The following is a 14,004-nucleotide window of genomic DNA, read 5'->3' on the forward strand; positions in this document are numbered from 1 at the left end:
ACAGACCCCTGGTTCTCAGCCAGGGGTCATGCCACGCCCTCAGGACACTTGGAAAAGGTGCAAGGGATTTGGGGTTGTCACTGGCATCTAACGGAGAGAGCTCTGGCTGCTAAGTGTCCCGCAGCGCACAGTCCCATCCAGCACCAGAAAGCAGTACCCACCCCCCCACCCCCGCCCCGCCACAATGCTAACGGCAGCCCCAGGAGAAGGACTGCAGCCAGCAGTGGGGTTCCTCCTGCAGCTTTGTTCTCTGGCTTCTGATGGAGTGAGCAGAGGAAGAGGGAAATGACCCCACATTGCCTGCCCTGGGCTGCCCAGGTGCTCTCTGGCTCAGCCACTGGCAACAGCTGTGTCCCTGCTGCCACCAGGCCCGGGCTGCTTGCTAATGAGCTCTCTAACGGCAGCTTCCCAGCTCAGACACCAGCCCCCATGGGAAAGAAGTGGCCACAGCCAGCCACCCAGAACAGCCTCCTCCAGAATGAGACATCCAGGGCAGGCTGTCCCCGAGGAGGGAAACCTGAGGGTCCTGCCCAGAGCAGATCCAGGACTCCTCGCCCCGAAGGGTTTTCAGAAGGACCCAGGTGCCTGAACCTTCCACAGTTCTCTACAAAATGGCCAGAGGCTGGGATGCCAGTTTCCAAAGGTTGGCCTGGATACGCTGGGGACGCCAAGCCTTCCTCACCACCCTACTCACCTGGGAAGGAGTCATTCAAGCCCATCAGGTCGTTCACCCTCTGGATCTTCTCCAGGCACATGGCTTGCTCCTTCTTGAAGATGCAGTCAGAGTGCATGGCAGTGACCTGCAAGGGACACATGGGATGGACGGTAGGAGAGAGCCGGGAGGTTCATGTACAAGCCCTTTTACCTAAGCCCCAGGGGCAGTGTGTGAGGGATGGGGAGCAGAAGCAGGAATAGTGCCAAAGAGATTTCCAGGCCAGCAGGGGTCCCGGACTCCACTTTACCACAGATTCCCTGAGGCTCTTCTTCACCAATTCAATGCGTGGCCTTCAGTGGACTCCACCCCACCCTGGGTCTCAGTTTCCATGTGTTATAATAATATTAGCAAACACATATATAACATTATATTATGCACATGCGTTATTCTGTCATATGCATGTACACCTCAAGAACACTACAGAGTAGGTACTATTTTCATCATTCTCCATTTGACAGATGTGAATCTAAGCACAGAGACATTAAGTAACTTTCTCGCAGTCACACAACTTAGTAGACCATACAGCAAGGATCTGAACCTAGAGCAGTCTGGCTCCCGAGACCACTGAGGCTATTGGTGTGCCTTAGGGAAGCAAGTAGGGGGTGGGAGAGAGAAGGGGCTAAGAAAGCGCATCCTCTCTCTCCTCTGGGGACTCAGAAAGGAGGTGCACTCCCAGGGGCGGCAGCCAAGGGAGCAGTGGTTGCATTCAGCGGGACCTACTAGCTGCTCTCATTTAGTCCTGCCCACATTTTACAAAAGCAGAAACCAAGACTCAGAATATTAAAAAGTTCCTGCCCAAGGTCACACAGCCAGCTAGTGGCAGGTACTACATTTAAGCATAGGACCAAGTAACTTCAAAGCCCATGCATTACTATCATGACAGCTGTGTTCTAATGCTATCACTTTAACTTAAAACTCTGGGGGCAGGGATGGTTCTTCAAAGGGATGTCTGCAAATACGGAGGCAGGCACAAGGCATGTTGAAGGATCCAGTCTAGTCTTGACTATTCACAGATGTTTTGGCTTCCAGGGAGAGGGGCAAGCTTCTCCGTGGTCACGCAGTAAGGCAGGAAAGAGGCAGGACTGGCATCCAGGGCTCTGAAAACAGCGCATCCACTGCTGGTCTAAATTCCCAGGTTGAGAGGCAGAAGCCAATGCCTAGGAGCCCTCCTCCCTGACCCTTCCCGTGTTCAGGAAGAGGCATGAGCAAAGAGCAGGCTTCTGAGCTCTAACCTAGCAGAGCCTCATGGGCTGGGGACTGGGATCAAAATACTTTCTGCCGCTGTGACTAGGGCCCCTGCATACAGTCAAGCAGGTTGTATACTGCACAACTCTAAAGGTTGCCACACACGTCACCAACATAATAGATTTATAAATTGTGTCACAATTTCTGGCCAAATGAGTACAGGGTCTTGAGGAAGGGGCACCCTTTGTAATTCACACAAAGGCACTGAATGGCCCAGTGGGGGTTCAGGCAGAGATACCAGCCAGGTGAACTGAGCTTGGCTAAGGGCATACAAAAGATGCAGCTTCTTCTCTGGGATGAGGGTTCAGATGAGCCTGGGGCTCCAAATGATCACAGAGGGGAGGGTCCTGGGCTCTTACCACAGGCAGCAGGAGGAAGGCAGCCAGAGAGGCCTGCAAGATGCTGGCCATGACGCTTCTCAATCCGGAAGGAGGCTCAGGCCAGCACTGCTCGCCTCCCACTCAGAGCAGCGCTGGGCAGCCCCAAGGTGTCTACAGGCTAGAGAGAAAGGAAGGCATGAGCCCTGTGGGTCCAGTGGCAGAGGAGGGGCAGGGACAGCCCTTCTTCTTGACACCCCCCCTTACCTGTAGCAAGGCTCTCAGTCTCCAAGGGTAACCCACCCCCCGCCTTTGTCCATGCATTCTTTATTCTTCTATCAAACAAACACCTGCTGGGCTCCTACTCAGTGCTAGGCTCTGGGGATGCAGTGGGAACACACCGGCTCAGGCCCCCATCAGACTACCAGAATGGTCTGGATGGCTTTCCCCTCTGCAGTGGACGACTGTCTCCCCCTATCTCCCTCCACTGAGACAGAGTTTTAGCTGGCACATGTGTGCCCACCCAGCAGGGACATTTCTTGGTCCCTCTTGCTCTCAGGTGCAGGCATGCGGTGAAGCTCCCACCTACGGAATACAGCTGGCAGGGCCACGTGTCACCTCTGTACCACCTGTCCATAATGCAGCACGAGCTCTCCGCTTCTGCGCCTTCGCCCTTTCCCGGTGCCGGACCCTACAAGCCTGGAAGGCCTACCTAGCGCCAGACTGCTACGTGAGAAAGAACCTCTCGCCACAGAGGGTCACTGTGTTCCAGCTGCCGAGCCTGGCCCGCTAGCAAACAGAACCTCCTTTCACCCTGCCTCAGCCCACCTGACCTCCAGGATAAAGCCTCTGCCACCGCGACATACAAAACCAAGTGAGTGCTGAAAAGCATGCTCCAAGGGGGGGGGGGGGGAGGGGACTCTAGAGGACTGGGGCTGCTGGTGGGCACCAGACAGGGTACAGGGAGTCGAGTACAGAGGGCATGGGAGCCCTGGCACATTCCCAGGGGAAGAGCCTGGTCTGCTTCTCAAATCAATCGTAAACGCATATTCCTTTCAACCTTGCAATTCCGCATCTGGGTATCTGTTGAGAAATATTTACACTTGCCCAAAAAAAAATTTAAAAAAAAAAGCACATGCAACAGTATTCACTGCAGCATGGCTTAAAATAGCATCAACAGCAAAAAACGAAGCAACAAAGCATTCATCAAGCAGGCACTGTTAATAGGTCCCAGTAGCCATGCAATGGAATACTACACAGTAATTTAAACATTGTTATTTTTACTACTATTAAATTATTAATAAAACAATTCCATAGGCCTGTGTCAGGGCCACCACTAACCCATAGGTGCCTGGTTCAGAGACCCGTGGGGGCCGCGTCCTTAGTCACTGCATACACCCCCCCACAGTGGGCAGAGCTGCCGTTACCCCGGTTCCTTTGTGCCCCTGGCCCTCTGCGCACCCACGCATCCTCCTCTGCTGGCCCCTCCAAGTGCAATCTGGTGACAAGCAAGTACCCACAAAGGAGAAAGAAAATGAGCTACAGGAATGTGCAACAAAAGGCGGCCCTGTCTTGCCCACCTCTTGCTCGACCTACTCAGGGCCCACTCAGAGATGTTGAGGGAGGCCTTGGGTATCCCCAAGATATGCTCTGAGAGGCCCCGGGGGCCCTGAAGGTGCTGGTGCAGGCTCTCCCTCGCGGGCCAGGAAGGACTGGGCAGGCTGGGGAAGCGCTGATCCCATCATCCCCAGGCGTCCCGGGGCACCAGCTGGGCTGGACTCGCAGGCTTTAATTTCTGCACCCACTCCCAGGGCCCTCCACACCTCTGGTGATCACGGGCTGCATCTGGCAATGACCTGGCACTGGTGGTCCCCAGAGGGCTCGGGCACCTGCACCATCCGTGGGAGCCTACAGCCCTGTCTGCTGAAACAGGAGCCGACACTCCTGCCCGCCTGGCTGGAACAGAGGGATGCCTGGCCCCGGGCCCCTCAGCACATGCTGCAGGCTGTCCGTCTCTCTCGGCCAGCGGAGGGCTCAGAGAAGACACCATAAGGCAGAAAGCCTCTGTGATCTGAGCTGCCTCTTCCGCACCTGCGACAGTGTCAGACGGGCTGGAAGGCTGGTGAGATGTGAAGGCAGGTGGGCCTCCACCCCGGGCAATGCCAGGTAGCCCCGGCCCCTGCATCAGCCCTTCTGGTGGGGGGCCAGCAGCCTCAGCCTCCAGCAGCCAGCCATCATCGAGACCACGTGCTTCTGTGGGTCTCAGCTTTCTTAGCCAAGAGGAAGGTGACTCCTCACCGCAGCTCCCTCGTGGCCAGCAGGGCCCAGACAAGAGCCAGAGAAGGGAAGTGAATATACAGCCCGTGTCGCCAAGTGGATGCAGTGCTCCTTCCTCAGGGGCCACCTCTCCTATGCTCCCAGCAAGGCGCCACCACAAACATGAGCTAGCTGCTGCTTCAGCCCTCTTGGGGGAGGCCTCTGCCCTGAAGCACAGAGCGACGTTCCTGGAGGAAGACAGCAGGCAAGAGCACTCAGAAGTGAAAGCAGAGAGCTCCCTGCTGTCAGCGACACCCTGAGACGGCAAAGGCACCACCAGCTTCCTTCAGGATGGGGCTCCCACAGGCGGACACTTGCTTCCTGCTCCCCGATCCCCGACCCTGGTCTGAAGGTATGCTCACACTCAACCGGGATGCCCATCAGGACCATTGAGGAACATTTAAAACTACCCCTGGCCTGGGGCGCCTAGGTGGCTCGGTCGGTTGAGCATCTGAGTTTTGGTTTTGGCTCAGGTCATGATCTCACAGTTCATGGGATCGAGCCCTGCGTCAGGCTCTGTGCTGGCAGTGCGGAGCCTGCTTGGGATTCTCTCCTTCTCCCTCTCTCTCTGCCCCTCCCCTGCCCGTGCTGTCTCTGTCTCCTTCAAAATAAATAAATAAACTTAAAAAAAAAAAAAAAATAGCCCCAGCCCAACTGAGTCAGTCTCTCCGGGGCCGGGGCTCCAACATCAATGTTGTTTACAGCTGTCCAGGTAACTCTCACGTAGAGTAGGGATTTTAAAGGCCCTGTTTTGACCTTTATTAGAACGAAGAGAGCTGGTCCAGAAGAGCAGGCAGCTTCCACGGCTCTGCTTGCTCTAGGGGCAAGTGGGTGGTAGCAGGCAAGCAGAGAATGAGTTCATGTTTGAGAGCAGGCTGATTTCTGATTATCTCCTCTCTCTCTCTCCCTCTCTCTCTCATACACACACACACACACACACACACACACACACACACACACACACACGTTCACGGAGAAGAGCATAAACACCTGTCAACCCCACAGAGATAAAGAGAGATGTTTATCCCCAGGGTACCCACTGGAGGCATCAGTACACCGCCATGTGTGGAATACACAAAGGTGGAAGCTCCTTCAGGGACTGCCAGACAACTCCACGCACATTCACACGCTCCTTCACAGAAATGCAGAGGCACATTCAGAATGCAGAACAAAGGTACGCACAGATGCGACCACACAGCATTGCAGAGATTCACACGTGTTTATCAGATTCTTGATCTGTGCCCCAATACACACACTGATTCTGCAAAGGCATCCAGATGTACAGAGGCAGTCAGAAATGTCTGGATTCAGGCACGGGCACACACGCACAAACATGCGCACGCTCACGTGCTCGCCCGGGGACGCCAGACTTGCAGGATGCTCACGCCTGCTCTCCGCAGGCCAGCTCCTTCCTCGGCCACAGCTGCGCTGAATTAAAAACAAGCTGGAGCAGAGGCCCCAGCCCAACCATCCCCCAGCTCTGCTTTGTCACCAGGCTGCTTAGGCAATGATGTGAAGCAGCCCAGTGACACAGGGTGGAGGGGCTGGGGTCTTCTCAAACACAAGGCCTCATCTGGGACTCGACCAGTCTTCCCGATTCCCACTGTTGCCCTCTTTTTTTTTATTGAGATACATAACTGGCATATAACGTTATAGTGATTCCAGGTGCACAACGTAAGGATTCGAGATTTGCACGTATTATGAAATGATCACCACAATAAGTCTAGTTATCATCGTCACCACACAGTTACAACATTTATTTTTCTTGTGACGAGAACTCCTAAGATCCACTCTCTTATTCACTCTCCCTCCCCCTCCGACCCACTACAGTCCACCCCCTGCCCAACTGGACTCACCAGTGAGAGAGAGGGTGGGAGCTCCCAGGCCTTGATCTTCCCATTCCCTCACCTCAGATGGAGACCTCAGGGATCACCTCCTCCAGCCTTTGCAAGACGAAGGTCTCCTCAGGCCCTCCTGGCACTCCTGCCCTCCCCCCATCCATACCCTGACACCCACCTGCACCACCCTCGCTGGACGGCGCTCAGAGTCTCCAGCTGTTGGCCACCTGCCCCAAACCCGCCCCTCTTGTGGGCCACATGCACGGTTCCCCTGCCCTCTGACATGCGTCCCTTGGGTCTGCCACCTGCAGCCCTGTCAGCTGCTCCTCTTCCCCCTCGTCCTGGCTGCCTCCCTCCTCTGCACTCCTCCAACCTGCCAGTGACCTTCACACAGGACAAGGTCAGGCCTGGCCACTGTGGTCTGGGGTTGGACTCTCTCCTCCCTGAGCACGGACACTGGGCTCTTTTGGCCCAGCCACACGGCGGACTCAGGATGACCTGGTCACTGATATTCCCAGGTTCACTTTCCTGGGTCCGGGCTCTGCTGGGGCCACTGGCTTTTACAACTGATCTGAGAACAATCCAACTCTACTCCCTGGCATTTACTGTGGTGGACTTGGGGACCATTTTGCTAGAGGTTTTAGCCTTAGGACTTCAAGCGAGCCAGTTTTGCTGTGCCTCAGTTTGACTGTAAAATAGAAATAATCATAATACCTACCTCAGAGCTATTACTCTGCGATACCACCAGATTCATGTAAGTAAACCACAGAGTATATAGCATAGTCTGGTTCCAGTGAGGGCTATACCTGCGTTAACCATTATTAAATTTCTTACTACCTGTGTCCAAGTTTTTGCACCTCTTGGTATCACCTCTATCCCCATAGCCCTGTGTGACGTTCCAAATGGGAATGGCCAGACTGCTGCACCTTTATTTGCTAATGATTAACATTTATTAAACACTCAGTATGTGCCAGGCACTCTTCCAAGTGATACATTTGCATTAACTCCTTTCACCTGCTCAAACCTCTGAGGTAGTCACTAGCATTATCCTCATTCTATAGCTGAGATGACTAAGGCACAGAGAGGCTAAGTAACTTCTCCAAGGTCACACAGCAAATAGGTGGTAGAGCTGGGAAGGGAACCCAAGCAACCTGGCCCCATAGCTTGTGCACGCCTTCCCTACACTCCTGCTATTTTTTGCCTTTGGCAAGAGAAAGATCAGCTCGGAACTCATCTGTATGTTACTAGTGATCCCTCTCACACCTTTGGGGACTTATCAGAACTTCTGCTACCCCTTGCCCATATTTCTGTATCTGAAACACCTTCCTTAGGAAGAGTGAATTATAGACACAGCATTTCACACCTGATATGGGCTTTCAAGGCCACCTTCCATTATCACTACTGAGTTACCTGTGGGGAGACTGAGGCCAGAGAGGGGGAGATACTTCCCAAGTTCGCACAGCAGAGAGTACTGGAGTCCTGTCTGACAAGAATGGGTGTGTGACAGATACCTGGTCTAGCGGGGAGTCCGCTCCCCCTTCCATACTGGGGAGGCCCTCCTCAGGCCCCATCAGCCCAGTGACTGATGGCAGCGGGAACAGACAAGAGCAGCTGTGTCCTCCGGTGAGCCACTGCGCCAAGCACACAGGAAGACAGCATCATCAGTCAGCACACCGGAGCCAGCGGTGACTCACCAGGCTCCCAACTTTCTGCATGGAGTGGGAGGGGACTCAGAGACCCTCTAGCCATCCCTCCCTGCCCCACACCTACAGGATGCTTTCTGCTGCCCTCCGGCTGAGGACGGCCCAGCCCCCGGGATGGGGTGCTCACCTCTCTCCAGCGGCTGGTCCAGGGTCTTCAGGGGAAAGCTCTGATGTCTTTCCACCCTGTTCTTCTGGGCCAGCTTTGCCTTACGGATGCTCCCACAGTGGGAGGGCAGCACCTCACCTTCCATTAGGCCACACAGATCTAGGTCCTCCTGCCCTCATGGGGCTGGGGCCATCTGGGCTATCCCCGACTGAACTCCTCTGGCCACTCAGCATCCCTCCCTGTCACCCTGCAGTGCCAAGCCTGACCTAAGACAGATGATCCACGAGAGCCTTGCTCGCCACATACTCCCTTTATTAATGAACCTGCCCCCACTAGTTCCTTCTCTCCCTCCCAGTGCAGGAAACCAGGGAGGGAAGACTGAAAGATAAACATTACCCCCCCCCCAACCCCTGCCAAGCTCACCCCTCAAAGGGAGGGAACTACACTTGCTTCTGGGAAGGAACAGGGAAACCCTAGAACCTCTTCCTCCTCGGTAGGGGCAGAGCCGATGAAGAACAGAACCCAATGCCTGGGTAAGGGGCAGCCTGGCAATCGCAGGATAAATCGTTAATGCTGATGCTCCTCTGGGTATTCAAACCTTCCCCTTTCAGAACCTGGCCACTGGGGTCCTGTGCACAGTAGGTGACGGAACGCAGGTCCCTAGAAGGGCCCCCATGGCGCCACCCACACCCTTCATTTTACACGTGAGAAACCTGGGCTCAGGGCAGGGAAGGGCTAGGCTGGAACACATGTGCACCTTGGCAATGTTATCGCATTTCACTTGTGAGGGTTTGAGGCCCTAAGAAACCAGGAGACTCTCCCAAGGTCATGTTGCAAAGCCTTTCCACACTGACTAGTCCAGGCACATCTCCTGTCCTGGAGGGGGGTCCTGGGAGTTCTCTGCCAGGGAGAGCCCCGCCCCCCTCCACCAAACAACAGCAAGAGAGGAGGAGAGGGGGAGGAGGAAGCAGAAGACAGAAGAAGGGCAAAGAGTGTGTACAGCAGGAAGGGCATCCTGGAAGGCGGTGGGAGGTATGGAGGGAGAGGCTGGAAAGGGAGGGGAAGGGAAGCCAGGAGTAGAGCCCTTTTTGTTGACAGTCTAGTGAGCCCCTCCCAGGCATGGAGGGACTGAGAGCGTCTCACCATCTGTCTGACGCTTGTCAACCAGCAGTCCCTCCTGAGTGGGTATGAGCCCCTGGAAGGGAGGGCCGGCTCTGATCGGCATGTGCCCCCATACAGGGTGGGGACCCAGAGAACTCTGACGAGTGCCTGGTGAGTGGGCTTGGGAAGGCGACCTGGGGGTGCCGAGGGGCTCAGCAAGGTGTCAGGAAGTGGGGGTGGACAAGAGGGTGGGAGGTTGGTGCCAGTCTGCAGGTGCTGGAGACCCTGCCGCCTTGGTCCCTAGGATAGGGTGGGAGCACAGAAGAACCGTAAGCAGGGGAGTGCAGTGAGAAGCTTCCTGGTGAAGCAATACTCCTCAGAAAGCTGGCAAGCTGAGCAGAAGGGGAAAAACCCACACTGAGGCCATTTTCTGGATTCAGGGTAGAGGTGATGGGGGCCTGGGCAGGATCCAGAGACACGGGAAAAACAGGAGACGAAAGCCTCCCTGGCCCACTTCAGGGGGAAATGGCAGGCAGGAAATGTCAGAAGGGAACAAGAGGGAGGAGAAGAAACCAAAGGCAAGACCTGGGTCACTACACAGCCTTAAATCAGAAGCTGGGAAATCTGAAGGAGCCTACAAAGGAGCGATTTATTTATTTTTTTTCTCGGTCAAGCCTCGGCAGTGCCCATTTGTCAGGGGGGGAATGTTGAGGACAGGTAAGGCACTACAGCACTGAAATGAAAGCACCCAGCTACTCTTCAAGGTCAAACCCACCTCCCACCACCACCCTGGCTATATCTGCCTGGGCTGATCTCACCCTTGTCTGAGAAACACCGGCCCTCGATAAGGAGACCCTCCCTCCAGCCTGGGCCGTTTCAAGTCTCATTCTGCTTCCTGTGAGTTTCAAGTCCTGTTGGAAACACGAGGCATGTCCAGGCGCTCTCACATCTCCCTCCTGGTGGAGGTGGCATAGACCTGGACACGCAGGGTGAATGATAAGGGGGTCCAGGACCTGTCTGGTGAGCTGAAGTGACATGATGTCATTTCATTTTCATGAATGTTGTCTCCAGGTGTCTTCAGCATAGGAGATTTATCACATGGACACAGCGGAGGCCTGTCTGGAGCAGGGGTGCTGAGGGTAGGCAGGGAGCCTCTCCTGGCACTCACCCATTAAGCAGATGGGCACTCGGAGCTCCAGCCAGAGTGGAGGGAAGCATCCAAGGCCACCTAGGGCAGCTCGGGCTCTCAGGACTAAGCCTTTCCTTCTTCAATCTTCTAAACCACTTTTCTCCTCTAACCTTAGAGCCAAGAGGTTGGCAAACACTTCCAGGAGGTCAGAGCCAGCCTGTCACCTATTTTTGTACAGCCAGTGAGCCAAGAATGGTTTTTCCATTTTTTTAAATGGTCAGAAAAAAATTACAAGACTCATATTTCATGACGCATAAAAATTGTATGAAATTCAAAAATGTCAGCATTCGTAAACGGAGTTTATCAGAACACAGCCATGCCCGTTTGTTTTGTTTACGCATCATCTCTAGTTGCCTTTATGCTACAACAGAGGAATTAAGCAGCTACAACAGGGTGTATGGCCAGCGAAGCTTAAAATATTTACTATCTAGCCCTTCACATAAAAAGCTTGCCAACCCTCAATGTAGTCTCATTCAACACACGCACTTTTCTCCACTCCATTCCACGTGCATCTGGACTTTCATTAAGGAAGGTTTTTGTGATCTCCCTCGAGCAAATGTCTGAGTCCCCAGGTATCTGTGTGCCCAGATCTGTGTGAGGCGGTGTGTCCCAATGTCCATATGTCTTTCTGCTGTTGCATGTTCTGCCCCACCTCTCTGGCAGGTGTCTTTGGAAACCTACATGCCTCCCAGGCAGTGTGTCACTCCCTCTATGTGTGTCACTGTGGGGGTGGCTGTCACCATGTGCCTCTTGACGGCATCCAGGGCTCAGTACAAATGTCGCAGCTGAGGAGCTTCCAAGCCTGTATGTTGCCAGGCAGCTGGACCACTAGGCAGGCACGTTCGGTCTCTGCACTCAGATTGCTCTGTTCAGGAGTGGCCAAGGTTTCCAGGGCCTCTAGCCCTACCTGTGTGGCGAGCCCCCCAGGCGGCCCTGTTTGGGGCATCAGACCTCTGCTCACATACCTCCCCAGACGGGAAACCCACTGTCATCCCAGGTGTTGGCTCCATGCTGGGTGGCTCTCAGGGAAGCGAGGCCTTCCTGGCACTGAGCTGAGCCCCCGCTCTGTGCCTGGCACACCTTGGTTCTGCCCTCTGGCAGCCAGCACAAAGTGTCCTCCACTTAATCGGGGCCAGCCAGCCCTTGGTCAATGAAGTCTTCGTCCCTGCGAGGCTAGAGACCTGGGACATTAAATCTGAGGCCACATCCCCAGGAAGAAAGCCACCTTGTGGCCTTAGCTCTTATCTTTCTTAGCCTCTTAGTTGCATATACTGATCTGTAAATACCTATTTTATGTGTTTGTTTATTTTACACAAATTGAGGGAGCGTCCCAAAGTAGGAGCCTGGCAGGGAGGGGTGGTCACATGAAAAAAAAAAAAGTGTCCCAAAGTATTTCTCCAATCAATCCCCTGACGGCCTGAACTTTACACAAAAGAGAACTTTAATGGACGCTCTAGCCTGATTAGTCCTCAGAATGTAGGGAAGGATCCCTTGAGAGGCTCCCCACAGACTCCTGTCCTCATTGCACACAGGGACAAACAGACTAGAGGTAGCTTGGCCCAGATACAGACCCACCAATGAACCATCTGGAGAAGAAGGGGCCAGGTCTGCATCCTCTGTCAGCCCGCACACCTGTTGATGGATTGGTTAGAAGCTTTGACCAAGGGCCCACCCCCATGTGTTCTGTCTCTAATCATATGTTCCAATTCCAGCTTGTGTCCAGACTGGCACCTCATTGCCCTCCCCAAGGTCAGTCAGTGGGGAGCAGGAGCCCCAGATTCAGCTGGGAACTGGGGGCTCCGCCAACCCCACCTGCAGCCAGCACCAAACTGAGACTGGGACCTCCTGAGAAAAATCTGGGTGCTGCTGTTGCCCAGTCCCCAAACTCACAATTTTTCATCCCCTCCATTAGCTCACATCCATTCCAAAGCCTCTAGCTGGACCTGATGCTTGTCTGCTTCCACCCAACAGCAGTCCCAAGGCAAGTGGCCCTCCATAGACTAGTGTAGCCCCATCCCCATCCCATTCCCCAGCCACTATCCGCCCCCCCACCCCCACCCAGGGCTGTTCACTAGAAAAGCTAAATGCTGTGTCTTTTTTTTTTTTTTGGAGGGGGGTGTTTTGTGGGACACCGTATGGCCTGGGTAAAGTCAGGGAGACTAACTGCGCTAAAAGTATAGAAATGGTCTGGAGAATTCCAAGGGGTCCACCACCCCTCTCCTCCCCCTGCAGTTTCCGGGGGCCTGAACTCCTTCCAGTGGTGAGGCTCCACTCCCCAGCTCCGTGTGAAATGCAATCAGCTTCTGGCCCGGGTTCCCTCCAGAGTGGCTAGCTTCATCCACCGCCCGTTCTGGCCCCCTCAAACCGCCAATGTCCGGCCCAGGATGTGGCCCCCCGCCTCCTGCAGCTGCAGCGGGAGCCTGTGCCTTTAAGGCAGTCGGCAGGGGTCTTGGACTGGCCCAAGGCAGCCCGGGAAGGCCGGTGCTTTTCTCCCAACAGCCTCCTTAGGACGTTTTCTTCGAGACCAATGAAGCCCAGGCATCAAGACCCCAGCCCCTCTGCGCCGCGGGAAACCGAGAGAAGATGCTCTTATGAGCAATCCCAAATGTGTCACTATAGGGGGACATTCTAGGCGGGCCCTGTCCCCCACGCATCCAGCACATCGCCAGCCCACCCCTAAAGCCCCGTGAAGACTGCGGTAGCCAGCTCCCAGAGACCCTCCAGCGTCACCTTCCCGATCCGCGTAGGCGCGTCCGTCTGCCTTGGAAGTAGGGAGACAGGTCCCCTCTGGGTCCCTCCGGCCGCAGTGCCTTCCCAGCCCCTGGTCCTCCCTCTGGCACGGGGAGGGGAGGGAGGTGGCCCCCTGGGGGATGCAGGGATCGCTCGCCCCGAGTACTATCCCAGATATTGGGGGGAGGGGGAGTGGGGAGAGGCTGTCAGATTGTCGCGCACGAAAGGAGCAGCAGTAGGAGGGGGGCTTCGTTTTGGAATCGAGAGGCTGGCCGGCGTTGGCCCTGGCCCGCTCTCCGTCGGTGGAGGACGCGGCTTGGGGGGGAATCACGGAGCTGGAAGAAGGAGTCCGCGGTCCCCGGGGGTCAAAGGTTCCCGATCAGGGGAGGGCGGGCGCGCTGTGGAGGGGCAGGGGCGCCTGGGCGGCCCTTACCTGCTCACAGCCTGGCCTCGTGCGGGGCTGCGGGCGGCGGGCCGGCCCGGGGCAGACTCCACGGGGAAGGCGCACAGCGGCGAGTCCGCGCCCCGCGCCGCCTGGGGATGGGGAGCGTGTGCGCCGAGAAGCGCGCGCCGAGCCCAGGTCTCCGCGTCCGTGTGTCGGCCGGCGGCGGGTGTCCGTGGTCCCTGCGCGGCGGCGTGTGCGTACGCGCACGCGGGGACCGCGCTCGCCTAGAGCCGCCGCCGCCGCCGCCGCCGCCAGTCACCGCCCGGGACCGGAGCGCGGCGCCCCCCGTCTGCACCCGC

General features: G+C 55.8%; 1 protein-coding gene across 6 annotated transcripts in view; it reads right to left on the bottom strand.

The window, feature by feature from the left end:
- The window catches only part of ADCYAP1R1 (ADCYAP receptor type I), a 59,496-nt gene extending 45,521 nt beyond the window's left edge, over positions 1-13,975 (bottom strand). For 2 of the 6 annotated variants that reach the window (XM_040472320.1, XM_040472319.1), the window contains exons 1-3: positions 13,694-13,975; positions 2,320-2,458; positions 695-800 (exon numbers count right to left, since the gene is read on the bottom strand). In XM_040472320.1, coding sequence (XP_040328254.1) covers positions 695-800; positions 2,320-2,370 — 157 coding nt within the window. In that variant the 5' untranslated portion in view covers positions 2,371-2,458; positions 13,694-13,975. The remainder of the gene's footprint in view (positions 1-694; positions 801-2,319; positions 2,459-13,693) is intronic. The other 4 variants (XM_040472323.1, XM_040472324.1, XM_040472325.1 and 1 more) reach the window with 4 other exon arrangements.
- Between the last annotated feature and the right edge of the window lie 29 nt (positions 13,976-14,004).

Source organism: Herpailurus yagouaroundi, unplaced genomic scaffold, assembly GCF_014898765.1.
Source record: "Herpailurus yagouaroundi ecotype Mexico unplaced genomic scaffold, PumYag 100, whole genome shotgun sequence".
Taxonomy (NCBI): domain Eukaryota; kingdom Metazoa; phylum Chordata; class Mammalia; order Carnivora; family Felidae; genus Herpailurus; species Herpailurus yagouaroundi.